Raw genomic sequence first — 17,076 nt, forward strand, 5'->3', positions numbered from 1 at the left:
TGAAAGTAATAAGTGGAAACACTGTTTTGATCTGATTTGATCCAGTTATGAGGTTTAACTTTGTCAGAGCTGGAGGAAAAATAAAATCTGTAAAAGTTGGACATCAGCACAAGAGTGAAATGGCTCCATGTGTTCTGTCTTTAAGAGCCTTTAATTACTTTTTCTCTCTCCTCATCTCGTGTACTTTCAGATAAGAGTGAAAAGGACCTGGAATTGATGATTGCAGAGTGGAATTTAAGAGGCGGATTTGTGAAGAGAAAAACTGTGGAGGAGGAGCTGGTGATTGAAAGAGATAGAAGAGGAGAGGAAGAGTTATGGACCATTCTTCTGTGTGGATCTTTTTGCTGTCCCTCTCTCTCTCCCATCACAGTGTTGCAGTACAAGCTGAAGGTACGTAATGACGTTCATGCACCTGAATGGCACACTTGCACATTTTATGAATTTGGCTCTAATGTCCTTGCTCCTTGTACATGATAGTATTTTCTCTTTATTTGTTAAGCACTGACTTGTGATATCCTCAGTCTCTGAGCTCTAAATAAAAACCACGTGTCAGTGTCAGTTTTATGTAGATATCTGAATTAGAAGCCTTAGATGCTCAGGTCAAAGTCTCAACTGCTGCTCAGCGAGCACAGTGCGTGCAGGTGCTCCATCATTAAATCTCACCTGGATTGATACATGATGCAGACACTAACTCAGCTACAGTTTCTCTCCAGACGGTGTCTAGTCAGGGCATTTAAACACCTGCTAGCCTCATGTGTAGTGCAGCAATCTTTCTGCCAGCCTGTCATACGCATCCACCCAGATACAGAAATTTTGCCTCAGGTGCTATTGGATGTCAGCGAAAGGTCAATCAGCCAATCAAAAGTTATATTCCCTGTACCTGGGATGCGATTGGCAGAAAGTGATTGGGAAAGTTGTTGGGCAGAATTATGGGAGGATATAAATAGCTCCAGAACATAACTGAAGCTGATCCTCCTTTGCAGATGTTAATTGTTTATTACTGACAGTGGTACTAGCCGTCCACAGCAGCCTTTTTATAGGCTTGTTGTCAGTTTTGCATCAATAAGTCAGATGACAACATGAGACATCCTTAATCAATATTTCAATATTAACATTAAAAAGAAAGTCTTTAGTAAGCAGGATCATGGATTCTTTTCACATTGTTTTGATAGTTATTTCACAATTACTGGAAGATACAGTCTGAGTCACCTGTCAGCTTGTTTTTCTCCTGGAGTGACGAGCAGCTGTTATCATTAAATGATCTCTGAAAAACATAATGCCCACCATCTGGCTAAGATTTAATTGTGCATGGTAAACTGCAATTTGAAAGAAATTAATTTTAATCCTCCCCATCATTTATTGTTTTTTTTCCCTTGTCCATGCTCCAACTCTGTTTCTGGTTTTAATTCCATTTGGAGTGGTGGATTTTATCCAATGTTTATAACAAACAGTAGTAGTCACGCACCTCTGCCCCAGTGCTTGTCTTAGAAGAGGGGCTAAAAAAGCCAATGTCTATTTTGGAAAGTAAAATATCAGAAAAAATGGTGGAGACCCAAACAGAGACATCACCTATCACTGATAGACTGTATAGCTGTCTAATCACTTGCTACAATAAATAAAGTTAGAATAAACATTTATTTATTGTAACTTTGTGTTGACCATCTACCATATTTCTAATTGATTGCCAATCTGGCCAGCATAAAAACTGGTCCAAAATAAATATTTCCACCAGCATGTGAACTTGTAATTTAACCTTTTGAGGTTTTTGTCTATTTTTAGGCCTTGCTCTCTCTCAATAATAAAAATAATATATCTCTGGCTTGCCTGAATAAAAGCTACCTAAACACTTTCAGGATGAATCTGAATATCCCTTTGAACTGATGCACCTGCAGCTCTAAAAATCGATCAGATTTTAGAAAAATATGTGAACAATATCTCTGCAAAGGCCAACTCTGGTGAAGTGAAGCAGAGAAAAATTAGAGAGGTTTTAATACAAATGGTTCAGGCAAGGTCTCCAAAAAAAGGCGTTTTGACACAGCTTGGCAGCATCTGCTCTCAAAGTACCTCAGGTTTTAAAAAACTGCAGTAATAGCCGTACTTGAATTTAGCCAAAAATTCTTTAATATGAACAAATTTTCTTGATTTGACAAAAAAAAAATAATAATAATAAAATAAAAAAAAGGTGAGCTTGGCTAGAACTCTGAAAACTAGCCACAGAGTTTTAAAATAAACTCAGTTTCTTGTGCAAAGCCTTGCTTCCTATCAGTATTTTTCTTTTTAGACAAAAAGCAAGAAAACATTTCTGGAAACTTTCTTACAATTTGCTGTGTGCATGTTAAACCAGTAGCTGGAGCTGTAAGTCAGTAGTGATCATGATGGTGTGACTATGATGCTACCAGTCAAAAGGACGGTAATTTGTTGTCTACTGATATCATAAATTCTGCCATATGATTCCCATTTGCTTAAATTCAGGAGCCAAACAAAAATTCTTAACATTTTTACTCCTGAGCTTTAACCTAAACAGGTGTTTGTTATTTAGTAGTATGACAAATGTTTTCATGGTACTGACTTGCCGGTCATAGAACTGATCAGTGTGTCGTTACACCCCCTTTAGCAGGGTGGTACCATTTAAACATTAAATCATCTTTTTCAGAAAAACATGAAGTGTCTTATTTTTGTCTGTGTTGTCATCAAGACAAAGAGAAATGGGAGTTTTACAGTGACTATTTGTGTGATGAGGTCTATAGTATTGCTTTGTTTGGCTTACAATTCACATGCTACACACATCCTACCACTGTCGACTGTACACAGCTGTAATCAGAAAAGTCAGCAACTTGAATTACCTATTTTTGTATTATCAGGAGTAATAATTCAAGAAAAACAAGGTTGCAAGCATCTCTTTGTTGATTAAGAATTGAAAAATTACCTGACGAGTAGAAAAGATTAGACTTTCTGCAACTGGCAGATGAAACAGTTGCAAAGGCCCAAACATATACAGTATTCAGAAACAACAAGTACATATTTAATGGACTTAGTGTCAGTTTGATGTATTAGACTGCAGGGCTTTTAAATGCTTTTGTACACAAGCTTCATAAAATTCAAAGAAGGCATTTTGAGTATTTAACCCAGAAGAGGTTGGGCCATGGCAGTGAAAACAGCTTCTTGGCAGTGATAGTCTGTTTATATCACAAGCATTGTCAGTATTTTCACTTTTATGATTTAGTATTTGTTCTACTTCTGTTTGTGCTTCACTTGCAGAACTTTGCAGAGTATTTGTAGAGGAACTTATACATTTATTCTAACCCTGTTGGCCGTTTGATTTTTCAAAGACATGTACACTCTAAAAGTTGAAAATCTTTTCTCTTGATCTTGTTCATGCCGGTTGCATTAGTGCATCATTAAAGGGTGTTTTTTTCTTGGCACAATTTTCTGCAGCATATGCTGAAGCCACTGAGCTACATCTAATGCATAAATCAATGGTGGTCCAACACAGAGGTGTTACAACCTTTGAGATATCAGCACAGATAACCTTCAAGAAAAGCGTTCCTAATCTCTCAGCATGTGTTGTGTCCTTCTTCTTGGCATGTCAGACTTGCCTGCCAGCCCGGACAGACAAACTTCTTGATAATTGATCTTGTTTTGCACCCTCAGTCTGTGTCTGTCTATCAGACATAAGCCTCCAGCTGCTCCTGTGCTCAGGTTCTCCGCTGTGTTTTATGTGTTTTCACAGAAATTTGAGGAGTTTAAAATTAATTTCACAGAGCAGAATAGCTTCCTGTGCTTTTAAGAGACAGAGAAGCTCAACTCGTGATGGTGAGGGTGAATATAGTGGCATATTTTTAAAATTACAGTGATGACTTTTAACTCTGAATAGATACCACAGCTTCTATACAGCAGCTCAGCATGAACGAGAACTACAAAACTAGATTCCAAGTGGTATTTTGCTCCCTTTCTAAGATATATAGTTTTGTGAGGGAGAACATAATGTTAGGTCGCCATGGGCTGGAGACATATGTCAGCCTCAGTGGATCCTGGGATTGCAGCCAAAGCAAGAAGGCGAGATAATAGAGGAGAGCAAGCTTGGTAATGAAATAGAGGACAGCAGAGAATCACTTATCACTTACAGAACAATCAGCGGAGCCTATCTTTTATTCACTAGCCTAATCAATGCTGTCGCCACTTTGGTTTATTGCATATGTAATGCCAGAATATTGACTCGCAGCGGGTTTGCAGACGCAGCAGATCATGTATGTGTGTTTGTGTATGTGTGTACATGTACATTGTGTTCAGATGGCTGTGAGCATCTTGTTGTTTGATTCACATTAAAAAAAATGTTAAAAAAAAAAAAAAAACATCTAACTTTCTTTAAAATCAGCATGTTAAATGCATTTATGTGCTTGGGCAAAACAACTGACCCTGATTCTGGGTATGTTTACCTGATTATTCTAAGCGTTTCTCTTTGCTGTGCTAAAGTTTTATTGCTTTAGTACTCAGAATATTGATAGTCTCTTTGGCTCAATTGTGTCTCATTAAAAATTCATGGGGATTTGTGTGGCGCTCTGGCTGCATGACAGAGGCAAATGAAAAGACCCTCAGTGCGGTGGAACAAGACTGCAATCTGGTGGACAGTGTAGGAATACAACACATCTTAAGTTGAAGTACCAGCCATGCCTGAAAGATTTTCCCTGTATTTCAGGCCAGTCTATTGAACAAGAAGTGTTGGCGTTAAAGAAAACCTTAAATTGTTTCTAATGGAATAATTTTCTTTCTCATAATTTCTTCTTTTCTCAGCTTGCAGGACGGTGGTACAGGCAGACATTGTGTTCCTAGTAGATGTGTCATGGAGTGTGGGTCAGGCCAGCTTTTCTAAAGTCAAAGACTTCATCTCAGCAGTCGTCTCCTCCTTTCAGGACAATGTGCTCGGAGCTGAGGGGGTTCGCTTCGGAGTCACTGTCTTTGCAGATGTTCCAAGGTAGTCAAGCATGGGCTTAGCGCAGCTTATCAAAGTGTTGGAATTTCTGAATTTGAGCCATGTCAGCAAGTTCTGCACACACAAAACACATTTATATTTGCCATTTCATCATTTCTATAAACCCTGTTTTTGCTTTATCGTCACTGTGCAGGATGTGCATGGCTCTTACAGACTACAGTTCACTTGAAGAGATTCTCAGAGCCATCAGAGACCTCCCATATGATGGTGGATCCAAGAGGACTGGCAGCGCCCTCCAGTTTCTTGTTGATTCTGTGTTCAGCCCTGTCATCAGTCGAGATTTTGCACCAAAGGTACAATGAGTCAACTATATACATATATATATATATATATATGTATATATATATATATATATCTATATATATATATATATATATATATATATATATATATATATATGTATGTATGTATGAATGAATGTATATTTAATCAAATCAGCAAAAGCAAGAGAAACCTGCCTCCATCTGTGATTAGATTTCGTATTGTTTGGAGCATTTGATGTAAACACTGAAGACCCAGGAGCTTAAATATGATTAAATGTTTGACAACATGCTGAAACAGAAGCAAGCAGAAAATGATTGATTTGGGATTACAACCCACTTTGCAAACACATGCACACTATATTCTGCCCCTGCGTGAAAAGAAATGACTAGTCAGTAGTCTGTATTTGTACTCACATGGCACTGTGTAATACCTTTTCTACTCAACTGTGAATCTGATGAAACTGTCTTGTTATAAACTGGGAATAAAAATTAATCATGTGACAAAGTTGGCTACAGAGTTAGCTTTACTTTCTTAATCTTTTAGCCTGTATTTTAGCTTTTTACTTTAGGAAAAAAACAATTAATTTACCAGCACAGATTCTGCATGCTCTGTAAGATGACAGACTGTTGATAAGGGATCAGTTTTATCAGTACTTGCAAACATTAACCAATCTGTAAATAAATTAATTGTCCACAGATTTAACTAATTTGTGAGAGTACACTTGAAAAACAAAAGATGTATAAGCCCTGGTCTGTTCCTTGTATGATAACCTAAATGTGACACTGTAGTGAGCGACTTAACTGAACTTGTCACAGAAATGCATTATCTAACAAGAAAATGCACTTTCCTTTTAACAGTTTTATTTTTCCATCATCACCTTTTCCATGAGAGTCTGACGCTGTAGTGTCATCTCAGTATAACATAGCTGGTTAGCATTCCAATGTGCATGTATAAATTATCTTGCAGAATCACCACTGATGTAGAAAGGCAGAGAATTAGGCTGATATTTTTAAGTGTACAACCTGAACACATGCAAAACACCGGCAATTTTTTCATGCTGATGCCAATTACTCCCCCTCTTCTTTGACGGAGGAGGGAACTTTGCATGAACTTAGTAAGTTTCATTAAAGAACTATTTTTTTGTCTCAGCAAGTCATCATTCTTGAATTCTTCTTTGTCTTTGAGTTTTATTTATTTGGTTTGATTAATATGTAAGTCATTTTACATGTCAGTGTCTAAGGAGGTTAATAGCAGAAGAAAAAAAAAAAGCAAATGTGTTTGGAGGGTCGAGACAAAAAAATCCTTCCACATTCAAGTCTGAGGTAGAAACAAAGATACTAAATCCGGATCACACAATGAATTATTACGCATATTACTTTTAGCCTGCCTCTAAATACCATTGCAAGCTTTCATTATTAGTGTCTGATTTAGCACAGACACAATGTGAAATAAATCCATGAATAAATCATGTATGTGTTGTTTCCTCTACATATAAAATTCTCTTTCTGATTGTTATACAGATTGCAGTTTTGATCACAAATGGACGTTCAGACGACCCGGTTGATCTTGCAGCCAGGACAGTTGCTGACAATGGAATTACAGTCTTTGCAGTAGGTGAGTGTGGATGTTAAAATTGTGAATTTCTTCAACATCTCCACTGTAGCAACCCTTTAGATTTTTATCCAAGCTCTTCAGGCTGATCTGCAGTGTTCGCAGTCAGAAATTCCAATAATTTTAGATTTATTGATTCAGTGTGAGTTTATGCATGCATGTATAAGTATTGGAATGTATTCGTGCAAAAGTATGTATTTGCAAATAATTTGTAAGAATATGTGTTTAATGCAGCTCTTTTTAAACTGTTTTCTTAACAGCTTTCTTCCTCCTACTGCTTACCCACAAGTGTGCTTGCACATAACTTACCCTCTTTCTGCTACACACAATTATAAGTACACAAGCCAACAACTTATTCCTCTCAGGCAGCGAGGGTGCAGTAATTACTGCTCATTAGCCGATGGTGCGCTAATCGCAGCTATTTTTCATTAGGCAATTCAGTGTGCCCCATCTGCACCTGTGACACTAAGGCCCACTCCACACATTCATCATAACAGAAAAGCTTCACCTGCATCTTGTCCACAACTGCAAAACCTATATAAACCTGTAAAAATGCAAATATACATGTGTATTTCTGTATGTTCTGTAAATGCCCATAACTATTTAAAAAACACATGCACATCTTGCATCTTGTCCATGTGCAAAAACCAAACTGGTAACTGTGAATTAACTCTTTTAATTTTCCTATATAAAACATTAATAAACAAAATATGGGGGTATAATTAATTTTTTCAAGCCCAGTTTCCAAAAGACTTGCATGGGTTTGTAGATATTTTTCTGTTTTTAATGAAGATCACTAATAATTCCACAGCTCCCCCTGGTGGTAGCATTTTCCTCCACAATTTCAGTGCCATCCATCTAAACTAGAAGTGCCCAAGTCCAGCCCTTGAGAGCTACTATCCAGCTATCCAGCAACTTTTAGAGGCGTCCCTTCTCCAACACACCTGAATCAAATTGCTGAATTCCCTCATGCATTCTGAAATTTCTTTGTATTTTCTTCTTGCTTTTCCAGGTGTTCGAGGAGCTGATGAGTCAGAACTGAGAAATATTGTCTCTGAGCCATCTGAGGAGCATCTATTGCTATGCAATGACTTTTCTCTCCTGGAAACCATCCTTCCCAAACTGTCCCGTAGAGTGTGCTTTACTGCCTCTGAGCCACCCCGTCCTGTGAAAACCTCCCCGCCAAGTAAGTTATAATACCAGCTTAAAGGCTCTGTGTCCCTGATATCTTCATCTGTGTCATCTCTCTCTTTCTTTATTGCTCCCAATCACAGCTAAAGAGCGTATAGTGGGTCCCAGAGACCTTCAAGTGAGTGAGTTGGCCCACAGCTCCCTCAGGCTTACATGGAGCCAGGCCACAGGTGATGTCACTGGGTACCGCCTCCTGGTCACCCCTCTGAACTCAAAAGGACACCTCCTTTCCCTGCAGCAGAGACAGGTAGGAGGTTTTTAGAATGGTAATTGTTTCAATGTTAAGCTGGAGAGGGAATGATGTTAACACTGTGCTCATTGACCACATAAGTTATTATTACTGTCATCTCAGGCTAGAACCAATGACAGCAGGTCACCAGAAATGTGCTGAAGTGAAATGTAGTCATCCGTCCTGCATCTTGAGATATTTGTGCAGTTTCAGCCACCACCCTAAGCTCACTGCAACATTGAAGAGATGGCATCAACATGAGTCATGGTTTTGACAATATCCATGTAGATCTATGTGTATTTTTGAATATCACTGGAGAAATGTGTTCCAAATGAGGGCTATGTTTGTTTTTAGTTATCTTTTTAAATTACTGCATGCCACCAACAGAATTTTGAGATGTATGGAAACCATAAAGAGACCGGCGGTTTACAAAGTTAAATTAAGATCATCCATATTCATGTATACTCTGCAGACGTGTCTCACTGGTCATTGCACTGCCTCTGGTTATTTCCCCCCTTCTTCTCAGACTTTTTCTACTCTCTTGATCTTACTGCTTCTTTATCTATCGCTCAGTCTGTCTTGAACCCATCCTAAGCTTTTTTTACTTATGCTGGCCTCTATGTGTGTATAACAGATGGATCTGAAAGCAGATGTGAGCACTGTCATGGTCACAGAACTGAGTCCTAAGACAGACTATTCCCTCACACTCTATGCCATCTACCCAAGCCTCATAGGCGACTCTGCAACAATCACAGTGAAGACAAGTGGGTGCCACACTTCAGTGCATACTATTTAAAAAATGCACATATGATATAAATATGTGTGCAACAATTTTGTGTTTTAGCTCCTTTGCCCAAAGTATCAAACTTCCGCATCATTGAGGAAGGTCTGTTCTCTCTACGTCTTGGCTGGACTCCTCCTCTGGGGAAGCTGGATGGATTCAAGATCTTCATCCCAAGATGTATGCTGACATTCATCATTAACATTGTGTATCATATTACACACCTACATAAAACTTCTTCCAAATTACTGTGGTTCGGTAGGAAGCTATGCCTCAATAAAATAGCTGTAATGAGTTCAAAGTTGCTCCTCATATTCTTTACATCTTTTGATGCAGAGAATTTTGCAATAAAGCAAAAAAGTTTCATTATTTTGCAGTACTGATCCCAATGGATTTATGACTGTTTTGCAGCCAGCAGACCAGGATTAACTTATGAGCAGCTACTTCCCGGAGACACCTCATCACATGTGATTGACAGCCTGGAGGAGGATAAGAAGTACACCATCAGTATCTATGCTGTTTACCCCCAAGGACCAAGTGAACCGGTTTCATTAGTGGGCAAGACATGTACGTGCATTGCATCATAATTATCATTCCTTATAAATGGTAAAGGAAGAACTCAAACTCCAGTATCATTTTAATAAAAACAGCTGATTTACATTGTGATTTGTAACACTTTCGGTTAGACAAACTCAATGTGATTATGGCAAAAATACATCACAAAAAAGTAAATATGGATGTGTAGTACCACAGTATTTCCACAGTAGGGGGGTATTGTTCCAAAAAAAAAAAAAAAAAAAACCCAAACAGTCAAACAAAACCCCTCTGAGTTTCATTGACTTATATTAAATTCTTTCTCACATGTTTATACACTATTTCAAGCTAATTTATATTTGACCACAAATCAGATTAAATCCATGTGACTTTTTGCATGTATTTTATGTAAAACTAATTAAATGAAATACTAAATTTATGTGAAATTGTTTGCATATGTGATGTCTTTAATAGTAAAATTAGTACCAGTTCAGCAGTTCCTAGTTCAGAACGCCACAACAGACACTGTCCAAGCAAGGTGGGCATCAGTCAAGGGTGCCACAGGATACCGTTTGACATGGGCATCCCAAGGTACTGTGGTTATCTAATAATATCAATAACAGAGTTAGTTATTGGAGTTTATCTGGAAAAAAAATAAAAATGATTTTCTGCTCATCTGCATCTGTTTTTTGCAGATGGCCATATTGAAAATATAAACCTTGGGGACACATTTAATTTCTACATGATCCAGGGTCTCCACCCAGGCACTGAGTACACTGTTACCATCAACCCCATCTTTGGAGACATCGAGGGGCCCGTCACCACCACCAAAGTCAAGACATGTAAGTAAAATACAGAAGTGCAAAAACAAAGGCATAAGCAGCTGCAGTACTGAAGACACAGACCATCTAATTTGATTGTCACACCGGTAATAGCCGTTATCTAAAACAAAGACCAGTGTAAATGCACAACTGCCCTTTATGTTTTTCTCTGTGTCTGTCTTGTCAGTGGAAAGCAGTGCTGTTCAAACACTGAAGGTATCTGCTGTGAGCACCAGTACAGCCGTTGTTTCATGGAACAGTGTCCCAGGGGCCACTGGATACAGGCTGGCATGGGGACCAACCCCAGGTGATATACTTTTAGATTTGCCTTCCTTTAAGCCTTCCCTTTAAATTGCCTACCTTATGATAATGTCCCTACTGCATGGTGATGAGATTCAGTGTCTCTATACTCATAAAATATTTATAACATATCTATAAGTTTCACCACACAGCTTTATAATGTCATTGGCATAGTGGGAATAGCATGAGGTGGATATTTCTAGTTTATGCGGTGAGAGTCTGGTGAGATCTTTTCAAAAGGCGATACTTTTAAAATGTAAGCTTCAGCCAAGGCAACCTGCCTGCAGCTTGTGGTGAAATAAAGATATTTTAAAAAATGGAGGAGGATGTTATTTGCATAGGAGCAGTCTCCGAGTGAGTAGAAAGTCTCAGGGGAAAACGGGTTTGAAATATGATTGTAGTGTTAACAATGTTTTCAGAGTTTGTTGGTCAGGATCGTCCTAGGCAGTTGGCTCTGAACAGCAGCACCACAGAGTACCAGCTGAAGAATGTAGCCCATGATACAGAGTATGTCCTGACTCTGTATGTGCTGTTTGGATCTGTCATTGGCCCTGGTATCTCTGCAACCTTCAGAACTTGTGAGTACTGTTGTTTGACCTCTCTCTTGACCCCCCAGTTGCCACACTAAAATTTATGAGTGAATGATTTAGATTAAAGGGGGAATAATGTGGGTATTTACTTTGAATCAGTGTTTTAGGGTCCAGATCAATAGTCTTCCTTTTGCTGAGGAGCCTTCATAAAATTAGTATAAAGTATCTAACCAGTAGCTTTGTTGAGAGGTGGTCAAATTCCCCAAATATTAAGAAAAGGATGAGTTTCAGTTCTGTGTTTATACAGCATAGAAAACACTGAACCCTCCCTTTATGAGAGGAAATAAGATACTTTTATCCCACAGTTCTCAGCAGCTGAGACACTTAAACTGATGCTTTTTATTTTCATATTGTTGTACTTATTCATGTAAATAAATATGAGAGCAGTGGGCATGAAATGAGTTTGACAACAATATCTTTAATTTTTCTGAATCACCAACCTTGATAAACAAATTATATTTAATGACTCATCTTATTATACCAAGATGATACAAAATGCATTTTTTGTGACACAACATGATGAAAATATATTTGGAAAATTACTTCATGTGCTTTGTGTGGAATATATTTTGTACAGTTATAAATTCAGTCCTGCAGATTCATAGGATAGGAGGTGATTGTTCTGACTTTTTGACTACCCAGAGAATGACCAGTTTCTCACAGCTCCTCAGCTGACCAGTCAGACCAGATCAGACCTTTTGTGAGACTATAACAGGACAGAAACGGAAACCAAATGTTTTTTAAGAATGTAACAAGGGTTGCAGGAGCAATGTACACTATCAGTAAGATTTGTTTGGGGACATTAAAACATGTAACTCTATTGTGGTGGATTGAAGTTATAAAACTGAACTGGGTTCTTTTAAAAATACTGTGATATGTTTCATAACTTACTAAGATACTGAGTGGAGCCATTTTTCATTCTGCAAGTCACAATGTTGTTTCTTTCTCCTTCAGAAAGTATATAGCCAAGTCCAAACAGAGTTATTCACAAGTGATGTTGTTTATCTTTGTTTGGTATTTGGAAGATTGTGTGTTCAGTTTTGAAAGAAAAACAAGCAATATAAAAATATTGTGGGACATCAGAGTCAGCAAGGCAGTAAGATGATGTCTCCACAGAAAAACTAGACATGTTTGAAATGTTTTGAGCATATTTTCTTCTCATTGTGTAAAAAATAGTTCTTCTACAGAATTTAAAAGGGCTCTCGACACTGAGTGGGTCTTTGTGTGGTTTGTTTGGCAGACACAATACACTGATTTTAAAGCACCATCCATCTGCAGGTTGCACTAATATATCAAGATCTGCAAAAATGTACAGACAGAGGCATTAAAGAATAAGATCATACCCTGCAAATTAATGAATGAATGCATGTAAAATTAGATTTAAAACAAATAAGAATTTGTTTTTGTGCCGGGAAAAGTGAATGTTGTGTTAATAGATTTTATTTTTGTATTTCATACTTTCACAATCTTTAATCAAACAATCTTTTAAACCTCCTTAGTTGTTTTCTAAAACATTTCAAGAGCATTGTAGACAGTGTTTCTTCCCAAGAGCACTTAAAGAACAAAAATGATTTTGCGATCAGTCGTTGCATCAACAGTTCAAGTCTCTAAATGTTTTTCCTCCCCTTTCTTAGCTCCTTTGGGTTATGTGTCCAACTTTAAAGTGACAGCCTACACCAGTACATCTATAGATGTGGAGTGGAGTCCGGTGGTTGGAGCCACAGAGTACAAACTGTCCTGGAACACGGGTGATTTGTTTAACTATAGTCTTCTTTCCCACAGTTCTTACTCCTCTTCTATTGTTGTGACCAACCAGTGAAATGTTTTTACCTGGTAGGCAGTAGCTAAGTGTGTTTCTGTGCATACATACAGATTATAGCAGACCCCAATCCCAGTACTTGGACCGCAAGGTCCTGTCCCATCGGATCAGTGACCTGAACCCACAGTCTCTTTACACAATCACCATCTGTGCAGTATACGGCAACTCTGAAGGACCAGAAATCTCCTTGTCTCAGCTCACAGGTACAGAATTAAAGTGAGGTCTTAGCTAATGCTAATGCATCATGATTTATCTTTGATAAAAATAGCTCTGTGAAGCTGTGCACCCATGATAATTAAGTGGTAAGGAGACTACAGAGAAGTTCTTCCTCTTGTGCCACAGCAACATCACAATATCTTTGTTTGACTGACACATCGTGTACTTTAAGCCTCCTTATTTTATCCACAGCTTCCATCACTGTCACTTGTGGTGTGTATCACTGAGTCCAAGTCAGCAGGGTTGCTATCATTTTATCACTGTTACTTTCAAAATGTGTGTGTATGTGTGTGTGTATGTGTTACACAGAGCTGGAAGTGTAAAATGATAGGGTGTGTGAATAAAGCTACAGCTGCTGATTCAGCTAGGAGGTTTTAATGAGATCTTCTTCAATACAGAATTTTTATGCCTTATGATGTAAAAGAGGATTAAGTTTAAATTTAGATAGGAACTATACCACCTGATGTTTGTTTTCAGCTGCAGTCTCAGACTCTGAGCCAATCATGGCAGTGAAGCAGGTGAAAGTTGTGGACATAGGAGTAAATTCCTTCACCTTGTCTTGGAAGAAAACACCAGGGGTTTCTGGGTACAAAATCTCCTGGATTCCCTTCCTAGGTAAGGGACTGTATATAAAGACTCACTCTTAATCTGAGAACAGAGTTGTTTAATCCTACATAACCTCTACATGCTGGATTTGATTACTTCCTACTTCAGGAGGAAGAGAGAATTCCCAAGTGGTATCTGCTGCTTCCACTACCTTTACAATACATGGCCTGCGAGAGAGCTTGGCTTATAAGATCCAGGTTACCCCTGTAGTGGGGAGAAGGGAGGGAAGCCCAGTCCTGCTCACTGCACGCACTTGTAAGTACTGCCTGCTTGTGACAGAAAAAAATAAGACATATTCTAAATAAGAAATTTCAGAGAGATTAATATGTGTAGCAAATTCATTTAAACACTTAAAGTCTAACTGTGAATATATATATAATTGTTTATCCACCAGCAGGGTTTGTGACTCAACTGGTAAGGTATCAGCCAGATGCAACGATCCATACACTCACCGGCTACTTTCATTAGTTACACCTCGCTCGTTCCGGGTTGGACACCCTTTTGCCTTCTGAACTGCCTTAATTCTTGGTGCCATAGATTCAACAAGGTGTTGGAAACATTCCTCAGAGATTTTGCTCCATATTGACATAATAGAATCACACAGTTGCTGCACATCCGTGCTGAGAAGCTCCCGTTCCGTCACATCCCAAAGCTGCTCAATGAGATTAAGATCTGGTGACTGTGGAGGCCGTTTGACTCCAGTGAACTCATTGTCATGTTCAAGAAAGTAGTGTTTTTCTTTTTTGCTTGTGTCTTTCAGTGGATCTTCCAAAAGTGGAGGGATTTGCTGCTCTGAACACAACAGAGAGCAGCACTGTTCTGAACTGGACACGCGTAGCTGGCGTCTCTGGATATCTTCTCTCCTGGAGACACATCTCAGGTAAGTGGGGAAGCACAGCAGGCCTTTAATTTAGCATCACTTTAACGTTCATGCAAACTGTTGTTAGTCCCATGAGCTAAATCATCATTTGGGGTAATTGATATGAAATAGCATAATAAGCCCTGCAATGAGTGCTGTTTTATTAAAAAATGTTTTATTAAAAGCAGCCATGGGTGGAAAATTCAGGGTTTATGTGAACTATTTAGGTGGATTTCATAATACTGATGTATTTTGACTGATGACATATACAGTCCTATATTATTAAGTAAACCACTTAGAACATCCAGCATCTTTATTAATACAATCACTCATTAAATGTCAGAAATATCATCATTTCTTTCAGATACACTCCCAGTAAGCCATTGCCTTATATAGACCAGTCTTTGCGTTTTTATTTTGCTTATTTGTGGTTCTATTTTTATTAAATGTTCAATTTGTATCAAAACACATTGCTTACTGTGCCTTACTTTATTCTTCTTTTTTTTTAAATCCTCTGATTCCTTTGTGTTTTCATGCTGTTTTCAGTGTTGGATACAAAAACAGAGAACCTGGGTCCTGGCTTCTCCTCTTTTAAGATTAGTGAGCTCCTGTATGGCAGAACATACATTTTCACCATCAGACCTTTGTATGGAGAAGTGGAGGGGCCAGTAAGCACCATATATCAGAGAATATGTAAGACTACTCATCTTTAATCTCTATCTGGAATTCCAAAATGCAGTGAATAATATATGCGGTGTAAATATCCCAATAATATATTTACACCTGAAATCACCCATTGTGCTTATGTTTATGTAAATTATGAACAGGCAAAATATGTATTTATTCATTTTTTGCCATATACTTGTTTCTACATACTGTTGGGCTGTACCTTATTTACCACCTAACATAAGTTACACTTAGTCACTGATATCTGAATAAACATTATAGGATAATAATGATCTATTTAAGAATATATCTATATATAAGAATATATCAGCATTTCTTTAGTGAAGATGAGAACCAACAAAAATCTGTCATGTGCCATTTTCTTGTCATTTTAAGCTATTTAAATCCCATTTACATGACATTGTAATGGTAGTATTTATTATAAAATGAGCATGACTAAAGCTTGGCATCAGGCTCCTATCCCATCATTAATTACTTACACATTTTCTCAATTTCTCAATGTTATATTAGATATGACAACACTAGTATACCACTCACTTATTATATGTGTCTGTTATTATAAAAGCTGTATGATACAGATGTTTTCTGTTTATGTGATTGCCTTTTATAAAATAGTATTTATTATAAAAACACTGGACTGAAATGAGTTTTTACTGAGATATTTGGAAAGATTTCACACAGAAGCTAAATTAGTTTCATGTGTAATTTAGTGTGGATTTACTCCTCTCATTTGTAGCTGCTTGACTCCAGAGATGTTTAAAGTTTTTATTTATTTTTTGTCACCATTTATGTTATGGCTCTGTGCATCACAGTGGGTCAGGATGATCCTACGAAAACACGTCAATTCGTGCCAACCACAGTAGCGCCAACCCCCCAACAGATCACAACTGCATTCCAGACTGCCTCCATCGTAAACATTTCCATCACCCAGTCGGCCACCAGGGCCACTGGGCACAACAACAAGCCTCCAGATGAGCCAAGAGTCACTGCAGCCAGAGCAGCTACAGTCACGTCCCTGCAGCAAACTACAGTGACCGCAAAGACAACTCCTCCATCACATCCAGGTATTTTAGATATGCTGGCCTGTGAGCTATGCATATTGTTATGTTGCTTCAGTCACATGATTTATAGAATAATCATAGTCTGTATTTCATGTAATTCTTTGTTTTGTCAGTGTGTGGGAAGGCTAAAGCTGATATAGTATTCTTAGTGGATGAGTCCTCAAGCATTGGCGTTAACAACTTCATGAAGATGAAAGACTTCATATTCAGAATGGTCACTTACTTCCCTGTAATTGGTACACAGGGCACACAGGTTAGTTTCTCAGTGAAAGCTTTCTTTGTTTTCTCTTGGTATGATGTTTTGCTAATGTTTTGGCTTCTAGGTGTTTGGCTCCAAGATTGTTTTCACAGTTTAATGCTGGTCTCAGCTGTAACATTTTTAAACTCATCTCTCAGTCTCCTGTGCGAGCTAGGATCATTAGCTGTAACACAACGTGGTCTTGTCCACCAAATGGTTAGAATCAGAGTCAAAACAAGACAAGACAAAGCTCCATTTGGCTTGTAGTTGACTAGAGAA

General features: G+C 38.1%; 1 protein-coding gene across 1 annotated transcript in view; it reads left to right on the top strand.

Moving 5' to 3' along the window:
• Positions 1–314: 314 nt before the first annotated feature.
• Positions 315–17,076, top strand: part of col7a1l (collagen type VII alpha 1-like) — a gene marked incomplete at its 3' end in the record, with an annotated part of 42,052 nt that continues 25,290 nt past the window's right edge. Inside the window, exons 1-21 of the mRNA XM_041977226.1 lie at positions 315–390; positions 4,792–4,972; positions 5,124–5,283; positions 6,775–6,868; positions 7,878–8,051; positions 8,140–8,303; positions 8,920–9,049; positions 9,130–9,246; positions 9,478–9,633; positions 10,075–10,191; positions 10,296–10,442; positions 10,609–10,728; positions 11,141–11,299; positions 12,946–13,059; positions 13,184–13,333; positions 13,824–13,961; positions 14,061–14,207; positions 14,713–14,832; positions 15,358–15,504; positions 16,311–16,562; positions 16,673–16,812. Coding sequence (XP_041833160.1) covers positions 315–390; positions 4,792–4,972; positions 5,124–5,283; positions 6,775–6,868; positions 7,878–8,051; positions 8,140–8,303; positions 8,920–9,049; positions 9,130–9,246; positions 9,478–9,633; positions 10,075–10,191; positions 10,296–10,442; positions 10,609–10,728; positions 11,141–11,299; positions 12,946–13,059; positions 13,184–13,333; positions 13,824–13,961; positions 14,061–14,207; positions 14,713–14,832; positions 15,358–15,504; positions 16,311–16,562; positions 16,673–16,812 — 3,003 coding nt within the window. The remainder of the gene's footprint in view (positions 391–4,791; positions 4,973–5,123; positions 5,284–6,774; positions 6,869–7,877; positions 8,052–8,139; positions 8,304–8,919; positions 9,050–9,129; positions 9,247–9,477; positions 9,634–10,074; positions 10,192–10,295; positions 10,443–10,608; positions 10,729–11,140; positions 11,300–12,945; positions 13,060–13,183; positions 13,334–13,823; positions 13,962–14,060; positions 14,208–14,712; positions 14,833–15,357; positions 15,505–16,310; positions 16,563–16,672; positions 16,813–17,076) is intronic.

The sequence above is a fragment of the Melanotaenia boesemani genome, chromosome 23 (genome assembly GCF_017639745.1).
Source record: "Melanotaenia boesemani isolate fMelBoe1 chromosome 23, fMelBoe1.pri, whole genome shotgun sequence".
NCBI classification, from domain to species: domain Eukaryota; kingdom Metazoa; phylum Chordata; class Actinopteri; order Atheriniformes; family Melanotaeniidae; genus Melanotaenia; species Melanotaenia boesemani.